Source organism: Mytilus galloprovincialis, chromosome 10 (assembly GCF_965363235.1).
Source record: "Mytilus galloprovincialis chromosome 10, xbMytGall1.hap1.1, whole genome shotgun sequence".
NCBI lineage: Eukaryota > Metazoa > Mollusca > Bivalvia > Mytilida > Mytilidae > Mytilus > Mytilus galloprovincialis.
The window spans coordinates 12,928,513-12,940,555 of record NC_134847.1 but is presented as its reverse complement, the minus strand read 5'-3'; the positions used below and the strand labels follow the sequence as shown (position 1 = coordinate 12,940,555).

Genomic DNA, 12,043 nt, shown 5'->3' with positions numbered 1-12,043 from the left:
TGTGAAAACAAAATATGATACGAACCAGAATCAAGCACTGAAATACTTGGGATAATGTTGCTGTACTCTTGAATATACATGTAGAATGTAGAATGTTTAAATGGATTTTAAATCAGAGTTATCATCAATATTCACCTTTTTTAGCAACAATTTATTATATGACTGAGATTTCTTTACCAAAATCCTTGTATGTGTATATTGCATTAGAAACATATTTTAGTTGCACACTAGGTGCCTTATAAGGAAATGCAGATAACAATTATATTGCTTTAAAATGAAGTATATTGACTGTTTCATCGCAAGTTCCAGCAATACAACTGTGACATAAAAATCAAACAAGTATATATTTTTTCCAAAAAATTTCACTTTATATTTGTATAAAAATGAAAATAGAAAATACCAAAAGTTGTCAACACATTAAAAAAAGAAGAACTTATCAAATCCAGACATTAAAAACAAATAATTCACTACATAGTTTTATCATGACTACGCACGATAATCATGTGTTTTGATTAACGCATGATTCTCATGCGTAAACTTATTCCATGTAATACGCACGTAGCTCTATACGCATAATTTTCGTGCGGGAATCATGCGAAAATCATGCGTAAAGTTTACGCATGATTATCGGATGTAGCTCGATTTGGGCGTTTTCCGTGCGAAAAATACGCATGATTCACGCATGATTTTCGCACGATTATCATGCGTGGCACATTTACTAGTGTATATTCGTCCACTACGTCCCACCCGTAATTGTCGGCTATGCGAAGAAGCTTATTTCTTTTCTTTAGGGCCTTTATGCTCTTTTCTAGATACTGAATGGCTAAATCCGGAGAGTCTTTCTCTATGAGTTTGAGGGTCTTTTCAAGTTCTGCGTTGAATTCGTATAGGCGATTCCGGTTCAGGTTCACTCATATTACCAAGGTCAGTATACGTGTCGATCTGATCAGTAATATTTTCTCGACAATAGAAAAGGCGCGAAATCTGGATATATATGTGTGAAAACCGAATTACTGATTTAAGCGTATGAGAATATTCAGACGCCAAATTAAGAAATGAATTTCTGAGAACTCCTGTACACAGAAAGAATTACGTATTTCTTTTATTCCTTCACTTTCCTTCTATAGTTGATGTGTTAACCTTGATTTTTAGTTTGTAACAGAAGATTTTTTTTTCTGTCGATCGACTTGTAACTTTTGAACAGCGGTATACTACTGCTTCCTTTATATACAAACAAGCAATACTTGCCTCTTTCTTTTTGTTCACTCCATGTATTTTCTGTGTCTATTTGATTTTTAGACAGCTGGTCTAGGGAAACCAAGACTACAAAAACATTGTTAGAACTGCTTCACTGTCAAAGAATTTGTACAAACATACATCAATAATGCAATGCTGATAGTAACTAGTATCAAAGAACTACACTTAACTATGAAATTCATAGAGAAACTGAAAACAACACGTTATAAATTGCATGCGTCCGAGGCGATTTCCTGTATTTAACTTCATCAGGAACGCCCACCTCCGAATAAGTGAAACCCTTGGATGCATATGAACAACAAACGTCAATGAAAAACGTTGTACTAATGGTGATTTCAGTTTTGTCTCCAATTTTATATTTTTTTTTTCAGACGGTTGTAGTTCACATACAGACTTGCTGTGGCATTAAATTAAGAGTCGTCACCTCTCACTAGTTAGTGGTTATGGCATATAATAAGCCTTCTTATATTTTGCCGTTCATAACGCCTCTATAGAAGATCACTATAACCCCAAACGTGATTGATTATAACAAATACAGGTAGAGTACCAGTATGATGATCAAGCTGAAAATCACAAAACTGATCTTTTTTATATATATCTTGATAAAGGTTTTGATTTTATAGATATTGCAGGTATTTTTAATAGCCATTCGGATAAAGAACAGATATTTGGCTCTTTTAATAATAATAAAATCCCTCTTATTTGCTATTGTTACATACAATCTACCTAGAATCTGTCTGATTACAGCGAAGTGTGTAAATATGTTAATAACAGTGGCACTATACCTATGTCATGAAATTGCAGTAATTCTGAATACATGTATTGCCATGTTCCCAGGTTAAAGCAGTAGAACTTTAGTTCGTTATTGATCGAGAGTTGGAATCATTGCCCAGTAAATGAACACCGCCTTTTATTTTTCAACCACAACTCACTCGATCCGTACTTACTGCTCGAAATGGATAAAACGAGAAAAAGCTGATAAACAACCTTACTTTCTTTTTTTAATTCAGTAATGAACACAGTTGATATATATACGTATACAACATTTTAAAGAACATGATACTCCTAACAACAACCATAATAGCTCTATTTCTTGTATCAAACATCAGTTAGAAGAACTCGTCCAGGAATATGTTTTTGTCCCTGCTGATGAGCTGTTAAAATTATCATCTTTGTTTTACGTAAATTTTGCAATGAAGTTCTGCAAAAGGATATTACGAAGTCACACACATTCACACTGACTCCATCCTTAACCTTTACCTTCCACTTTACAATCAGAACCGAGTACAATGAAATATTCAACTATATACTTGCTTCAGAAGCTGCACAAAACACCTTACACGTAACGTATATTTTGTTTTCGTTCTCAAGCCTTTTTTGTACAACGAATTTGTCTATTCTACTTTCACGTACACTTGGTTTAATCAAGTGTACATGAAATAAATTGGTAAAAACAGACCTTTGAAAATTGTAGAATTAATTACTTTAGGATTGCCAAAATTCGTTGGAAGTACTTGATAAATTACATGCTTATATTGAAGATTTTTTATTTTTCAACACTCTATACCACTTTGCCTCATAATCTTGTTGAGAAAAGTTCACACACCTATTTAAATAGTCATTTAAAAAGTCAGAATGCAAATATTTATGTTCAAACTCCTTAACATCTTCTAGTATCAACAAGCAGAAGCAATATGCAAATTTGGACATGCTTTTACATTATAACTATAAGTTTTACAAGATAATATTTTTGTTCGCTATTGAGATTCCGTATATCGTCAAGTTTTCGGAGTTCCAATGTGGACTTACTGAGCAACACTCGCACAGAGCTGGTTCTGTATTGTTATGAGTTACAATATGTGACTCAAATCTGATATGACCCATTCAAGCACAATCAAATGCAATCATTTAATACTAAAGATTTTCTTATCCCAGGCATATATTACCGTAGCCGTATTTGGAACATCTTTTTTGGAATTTTTACATCAATATCAATTATTTGGTCATTTTATCAATTTGCTGTTTGCAAAAATTGAATTATTCGAAATACTAAGGATTTTCTTATCTCAGACATAGACTACCTTAACCGTATTTGACACAACTTATATGGAGTTTTAGGTCCTCAATGCTCTTCAACTTTATACTTGTTTTGGCTTTTTTACTATTTTGATCTGAGCGTCACTGACGAGTCTTGTGTAGACGAAACGCGAGTCTGGTATATCAAATTATAAGCCTGACATCTTAATTAACTACTAACACTTTTAGAAATTTGGAATATATATATTGGCTCTCAATAATGACGACATTACTATGTACCCTTAAGAGATTCATCCTGCTGAACTGACTTTAAATAAAGCTTATGCTTACAATGAACAGGTAAAAATGATCGAGTAAAAAATCAGTACAGTCGAGTACATATGTATATCATCGCAGTTTTTTTCCTGGCTTGGAAGGATAATTTAACTGTCAGAAAATGTTCAGCTAAGGACAAATCTTTAAGTACAAAGCCTGTATGTAGACTTTTGCAGATTCACGGACTTAGATATTCATAAAATACAATTGTAAAAAATCCACGAAACTTGATCTCCTTAGAAATAAACGAATCCACAATATGGCGTTATTATTAGAGTAAAGCACAGATTTTCTGGATCTGATATCAATTAAAGATTCAACCAAAATATAGTTGTGTAAATCTTCAAAAGTTACCTGCAGTTTTTTCACTCACATCCCACGAGTCTCCTTCATTACTGCTACTTCGTGGCTGTCGCTTTAGGCATGTTTCTAAAACATAAAGTCAAAATTGAATATGCTAGGATTGTTTGTAACACATAGAGTTCATAAATTAACTTACAAGTTTTAATATAAACGATAGAAATCTATGTATAAAAAAGAGGATTACAATTTTTGTTGTATGCCGATTTAAAACATTCACCTTAATAAGTAAGACGTTGTTGAGCATGTATTACACAGAATTCCGAAAGGTTTTATCAAACTAACCAAGGTATCTATGATGAGTTTATCTATTTCTGGGGTATACAATCCTTAGTTTGTTGATTTTTTACTGGATCTATATAAATTGGTCTTGAAATGAAGTTGTTGATACAAATGTTTGAAACAATTTCGAAAAAGTTCTCAGCAGAGTTTTTTTTTTTGTATGTTAATATGCAATAACACGGATAAAAAGTAACAGATTCCTCGATAAAAATTCAAATGAATAAGTTATTATCAAATTTTAAAAGTATTTCAAACAACTTTTATGTTTCAATCCATAAAATGTTTTGATTGGTGGTATTTTTTGTCATTCGTGTTGTCAGGTTGTATCGTAAGATTTTGGGCCACTGTCATAAACGTAATTTCTCGACGTTCAAAAGTAAAAAGTCGATTGCACACACACGCACACAAAAATGCCTAATCGGAACACTGTATACCATTGAACTCCAAACGGAGCGAGACATGAAGAGTCAACATGGTAAACAGTGAAATTACAAAAATACCGAACACCGAGGAAAATTAAAAAAGGAAAGTCCATACTCAAATGGCAATATCAAAAACTCTAACATATGAAACAAAAGGATAACAACTGTCATATTCCTGACCTAGTACAGGCATTTTCTTATGTAAGTGTCTCCTGCTCTGCATGCATCATTAATCACATTCACTGAAAATATCACGATCAGTACAAGATTTCAAACAAATAACACGGCTATCCTGGTATCTTCAATTATAAAACTAAAACTATAACGCTTGAAACACTAACTGGCGACTATATATCTAATGAAGTATCTAGTCTGGCCTTTACCTTGCATGATTTTATCAAAAAATTATAACACAAGACCACTCCCTTGTAATTCAGTCCGTACCCGATCAAATTGATGAAACCTAGGACTAGGTTCCTCCAATATCATTGGCACTATTAACTACCATATCCCTATAACCTACCAAAATATTAACATGGTGGAAGGAAAAATTGTCAATTTTGTCAAAAATTTTAGTGTTGTGTTTCCCTTTAAAATGTTCAATCTAGAAAAGGAAAACTTTTGCTGTGTATGTTAAATTAATTTTAAGGAAGTTACTTTTGGTAAATTCTGATTGTGTATTTAAATAGCTCTTTTTATTTTTAAAGATACAAAAATATCAAGATAACCTTAGGTACTGTTGAATGCAGCAATGACATGTATTTAGTGGGTTTTCCATAAACTTGCAAAAAAGCGCCAATAGATATAAATACTCACTGTCTATACACCTAATCACAGAATCGTACACTTATGCGGTCCATGTCAAAAAATTCCTAACTACAATCATATCTTCATATGCCCAATACGTGTATCTACCATACCTTTTTTTCATTACAAAAAAAGGCCTCAAACTAGTTTCATCAAATACATATGCAATGAGATTTTTCAAAAGACCCTTCAACTTAATAATAAACCATTTTCTTGATAAGATTGTGTGGCAGTGTAGTGTAGAGAGTAGAAAAAAATTCATTGGTGTTCCCAGAATTAAAAGGAGCATCAAAAGCATGTTCTTAATCTAAAACATCTAAAGCATTGTTCAAAAATACCATTATTTTCATAAATTCATAACTGCAACAAATTTAAAAGGATCACAAAAGGCCCGTAATTTATCTAAAACCTCTAAGCATTATTTTCATCAACATTATTACAAAAGTTACTAATCAGGCCTTTGATAGTAATAAGTTAGATGCACTGACATATTAGTGGTAAAACATAACTAGATGCGTAGATTAAACTAAATGTAAATGGTTGTTATGTTATTTAGGTAACAGTATAGTGCATAGTTGGGACTCCCTACGGTCGGTCTTTCATTTGATCAATCCTGTCACCCCTCGGTGTGTTCTACGACAAGAAAAACCTTAAAATATGCATTATCTATAACGTACAGTGCATAGTCGGGACTTTCAAATGTTTGGAAGTTGATTTAACTTTGGAAGTGTCAGTGACATGCCTGCTTAAAATTTGCCCCTCTTTGGAGCGTATATATGCCTGAATGTATGCGTCAAACCACCACTTCATAACTGACTGCTGTGTTCGCCAGTACGACAACAAACAGACTTGTCAACAGTATTCCTAATTTTATTCAAATAACTGTCTGGAGATATTTTAGCAGATTTTTCACATTTACGATATTTGTAACAGTAGGCAGACATATCGTCTTTAATAACCGCACAACACTGTTTATAATTAATATAAAATTGAATAACTACATTTAGGTCCTTTCTGAGTGAAAAATTTGATCTTCCACGATGTTGAGGCTTCCTGTAATGATATGACTATAGGGAACATATCTATCGTTAAAAGAGGGGCGAAAGATACCGGAGGGACATGTCTTAAAGATAGAAAGACAAATAGACAAATAATCATACAAAAGACACAACATAGAAAACTAAAGACTAACCAACATCACTAGATGTTTCACAGTCTCAAGTGGAAAGGGCGTTAAATTCTATAATTGACGTCTATTGACCCTGACATTTATTTGTTTTATAAATCAAACTTTTGCTGGTTTTTTTTATTACGAATACTAAATGATAGGTGGTTCTATATTAAAAAAAATATAGAGGTATTTGTTTAAGGATGGTAGAGTCATTATATACACTAGATACGTTCAATAAAATCTATATCTTAATTCAAATATATTTTAATTCAGGAAAATGTCTCTTATGATTTCCAGGTTTGTTGATACTAGGAAACAGCCTGTTATGACACATGGCTGTTATAATACGGGTGTATTCTTACAATGGACTTTAAACTAAAAAATTATCACATTCCAGATAAATATCATAAAGTTTACCTATTGTTAAATGATCAACTTTGCGTAATGATTGATGTCTACCATTATTTTCTTTTATGTTAAACTGATAAGCGAGTGTATAATTTATTCGACAGTTGAGATATAGATGCGATTTTTACGCTTACCGTGAGACAAATTATTTCCTATCCGTCTATATAGATAATATCGATAGAAGTTTTAGAGATGTTCCCCTATCCCAAGATTTTGTCATTGTGACCAAGAAGATAAGCTGTATAAACTTACTCGTTTTTTTTCCTCTCAATCGATTGATGACTTTTGAACACCGGTTTACCACTGTTGCTTTTATTTATCTTGAATAGTTTGCAAACTTCACGTGATTTTTCAAACTGGTGATTGTCATGGTTGTTTTTGCACGGTTTCAATTATTGGTTGCAATCTTAAATATTCGATTGTGATTATGTGTATCTAAATGTTTGTATATCAACCTATTGCAATATCTAGGTCTTTAAAAGCTATAAATGTGCTCTTGATTGCTTTTGTAATCTTCTCGTTCCGTCTTTCAAACATATTGAATACCACACTTAGGCTGGTTTCAAGTTACCAGATGAATAAGGTTTTCTATTTGCAGGTAATGTCACATGAAAAGGAGAAAAAAAGCTTGCCCGTGCACAGTTGCAATCTGACGGCAGAGGCATTCATTGCCTCCCTTGAACAAAGATTGTGCAAAGTGCTCAATGTAGTAAGCTATGTCTATTTTAATAATATGCATAGGTTACGGTTGAGCAAAATATAAAAACATGTATCCCTCAATATTCATGATGAAAAGAATGAAAAAATATAGATCTTTTTAATTTGTATTCATAACTTTATTCTTGATACTTACTTATCGTGCCTGTATCTGCAGTATCTTTATTCATCTCCTGTACTATATCATCACCATTTGTTATTCTTTCGTTGAATGTATGCATTATTTTATCGTCTCTTTCACTGGCGTTGGGATTAACAACATCCTCCACAATGGATTGGTTATATACTGTGATAAAATAAAAAAAAATGTTTACTTTTCAATGATGTCTTAAACATCATGTTATGCGAAATTTCTTAAAGTTTGTGTTTAAATATAAGAATTTCAACGGGTACTCAATTACTCGATCATCGCTCGGTAGAATAAACTAGAGGCTTCAAGGAGCCAGTGTCGCTAGGTTGGTCCCCTCCGTAAAATACCCAGTATGCCTTCGGAATATACAAATATTATTGTCAAGAATTCAATAACGACCGGGAAACAGACTACGCTGTTGCTCACCTAATATTTTGATATTCAATTGATACAGGCAATAATGCAACCGTTATACTTTTTCTTTAGTTTCAGAAGACTTTTGTAAAAGATAACAAACATTTATGAAAAGTTGCTTAAAAGAATTTAAAGGCCAATATCTCCTTATTGGGTCAATTGACCATTTTGGTCAAGTTGGCCTATTTATAATCTTACTTTGCTGAACAATATTGTTGTTTACAGTTTATTTCTATCTATAATAATTTTCAAGATAATAACCAAATTTCCTCAAAAACTACCAATTCACGGACACTAAACCAACAACCGTTTGTTTGATTCATCTGAAAATTTCAGGACAAATAGATCTGAACCTAATGAACATTTTACCAATTATTTAATTTACTCCTAATGCTTTGGTTTTTAAGATATACGTCAAAAACTACATTTTACCCTTATGTTCGTTTTTAAGCCACGCCGTCACCTTGGTAGGTGGGATATTTTTTCAACTAGATACCCCAATGATGATGGTCAAATTTGGTTGAAATTGGCCAAGTAGTTTCAGGGGAGAAGATTTTTGTAAACGTTCGCAGACGACGACGGACGACGGACACAAAGTGACGAAAAAAGCTCACTTGGACCTATGGGTCAGGTGAGCTAAAACTCGAAACATTGTTGGTATATTGTCTCCGTCTTTCCATACACTTTCTATTTTGAGAACATTTCTTTGAGAATTGAATAGTTATCACAGATTTCGTAAATATACATTCGTATGTGGTTTACAGTTTAAAATGCAACCGAATCAACGTCTTCGTTTTGGAATTTCTTTGATGATAAAATCGTAAAATGTCAACTTTTAAAATTTTTACTGAAATACTGTTTGGCAACATACATGTTTCTTCATATAAAAGCTTATACTACTGAAGAAGAACTTAATACTTAAAGTAAAAAGAACAATCAGACGGCAATAACCATTTCGGTATTTATGTTATTATACTTTTTGATCAGTTTTGATATAACAGATATAGATTTAAATTAGATACAGTCCACATAAAGTATGCGCACCGTTTACAACTCTTTTTCAAATAGTAAATAGTATCTGATCTCGATATTTAGGTTCGAAATTACTAACTATTATACATGTATTAGTCATTTTGGATTCCAAATAACTCAACAGAAACCATCTTTCGTAGATAACTGTGGTTCATCTGAACACAGAATTCAAAAAATTATTAATTGTGTAGACGGTTGTATGTTGACATTTTGGAAATTCAAGAAATAAAATATCCGTAAAAAACAAGTGACCAACTATCCCCGGAAATTTGTATTCAGAAAATAAACTTACAATACATATCATAATTAGAGTAAATACATATGTTTTTGAAAATAGAGAACAATCAATGAACATATAAGCGTTTTATGTATATCTTCTGATCACCTGTAGGTTTTTCCTCTATATCCCACGAATCCCTTTCATCACTGCCATTTAGTAGCTGGCCCTCCGGGGTTGTTTCTAAAATTCATATAATTTTAAGAACTTATAAAACTTTTTCTTAAACAGCTAACAGGTGGCTAACTGTATTTGTGATATCTTGATAACCTACTTCAAACACGGTATACAATGTTTTAAACCCCATAAAACGTATAATGACAGAATGATATCCTATTTGCTTTTTATATGATATGACATACAGTATTTGAAGACAATAATGCTCAAACATCATCTACTGCATTACTAATGACACCTGTTTTTCAATTTACTGTTTATTCAACAACCTGGTAAGAAAATACGTAAAGTGTTTGAAACCATCATAAACAAATTACAAATAAAGATGTCTCTTAAAAGGAAATATAAAGACTTACATTTAAAATGTTGCTGATATAATCATTATTTTGTAAAGACAATCAATTATGGGTAACGTTTTGATGCTTTGTAATATTATTATATCTTCCCCTCAGAATTGTTCGCTAAAAGATAATGTTTGCAATTGGTCCAATTGTATTTTAGTTTTTATTCTACTTTGGTTGCTTGTTTTCTCATTCATTTTTTACTTCACTTTTCTTTTGATATTTGTTCTTCCTAAAAGAGATAGCCTAGACATTTATAGGAATAAGAAAGAGGAAGTATTAGGATTCAAAAAACATTGGCAAAATTTTGCTTCCGAATTTCTTTTGTTTTTATCTAAAGCATTTTGATGTTAAATTTCATCATCGAACATTTCCAAACTAGTTAGGACGGCATCTATCATAATTTACCATGGTTTATACCGACATCAGGTAAAATTGCACTTGGATTAAATTGTTCTTCTGTTGAACATTTGTTTGCTGCAAAATTGTCTTCATCCTTGTACGACATTCTCCAGACAGTGTTCATATAATGAGTAGTGTCTTCATCAGCGTTATTGAATTTACACTTGCTTAAGTTTTGAGTAGTGTCTGAATAGTCATGCTGGTACTGTGTACATACATCTGTATCTTTTTTGATTTCGACTAATTCTATAATATCAGGTGTTTCTTTCTGATGAGAAGAGCCCATTTGTCATCATCTAAATATATTACAAAAGGGTCGTAATCGAATAATTACCTTACATCTCCTATATATTAAAAATACTCATTTAAACTACATGTTCTTATCTAAACTCAAATCAATACTAAATTATCTTTATTCTTTTCTTAGATATTCTTATAAAGTTCGTTTTGTTCAATAGATGAATATCTATAAAATGCTACAAATTGAGAGATACTCAAAAATAATTTGTACACAGAACATTCTTTGTAGTAATATTAAAAGTAGACATGTTGCTAAACAAAGATTAAGAAACGCATATGCTAAAGTATTGAAATCAATCAAAATTAACAACAAGGAGGTACCTTATAGATTAGAACAGGTGGACGATGGAACAATTAACTGGCACAGCGTTTAGAATATTTATGTACAGCTACCATTAACTGCTCCACACTAAACGAAAATACAATTAATGCTATCAAAACAATTGGTTATGACATTACTTCTTTTGCACTGTTAGAAATTCCTATATATTCGTATATCGTACACAGGTTGTATTTGAATAGATCTACAACAGACTACATTTCTTTTTTTATTCAAGTTTGATAGATATCATTAATAGTGTAAGCTGAGATTGCACATTTATTGTGAAATTTCAATTCTGTACTGAAATTTAAGCCTATGGAAAAATACATAAAAGCTGCATTTTCTTTTAAAATATTGCATAGAGATCAATGAAACTGTATTCATATATAACATGACATATGGCAATGAGATGCCTGCTTTTAGAATTTTGGAATTATCTACTGTAACCATGGAAACAGTAGAAATATAAAAAATTTCAAAAAATTCAAAATGCTGCAAACTAGATGAAACTTTACAGAAATGATAACTGGCATGGGCAGAATTGCATTTTGGAGTTAGAAATTTCAAAATGGCCACCGTTACCATGGAAATGACTAAAATGTCAAAAATTTCAAATTGCTCCAAACTTAATAAAACTTTACAAAAATCATAATTTCCATGTGTAGATACGCTCTTTGACTTGGAAATTTCAAAATGGCTGCCTTTTTCCTGGCAATGGGGGGACGAGGGTGCCATCTGTTATTGCTAGCAATTACAAATCTAGTTCTTCTTCCACTTCTTCCTCTTCCGCCACTTTAAAAAATGAACTTGTCCGCAGCGTTTCTCCAAAACCGCTTGTCAGATTGACTTAGGATTTCATAATATAGTAGACT

The 12,043-nt window shown here is 32.1% G+C and overlaps 1 protein-coding gene across 1 annotated transcript; it reads right to left on the bottom strand.

Moving 5' to 3' along the window:
• Positions 1-227: 227 nt before the first annotated feature.
• LOC143048867 (uncharacterized) lies at positions 228-11,261 on the bottom strand. The gene is made up of 7 exons (XM_076222736.1): positions 11,171-11,261; positions 10,556-10,845; positions 9,738-9,812; positions 7,913-8,062; positions 3,964-4,038; positions 1,249-1,323; positions 228-235 (listed from the first exon to the last, which is right to left on the bottom strand). Exons 2-7 carry the CDS (start codon positions 10,833-10,835, stop codon positions 228-230), a joined length of 663 nt encoding a protein of 220 aa, XP_076078851.1. The 5' UTR covers positions 10,836-10,845; positions 11,171-11,261.
• Positions 11,262-12,043: the final 782 nt, after the last annotated feature.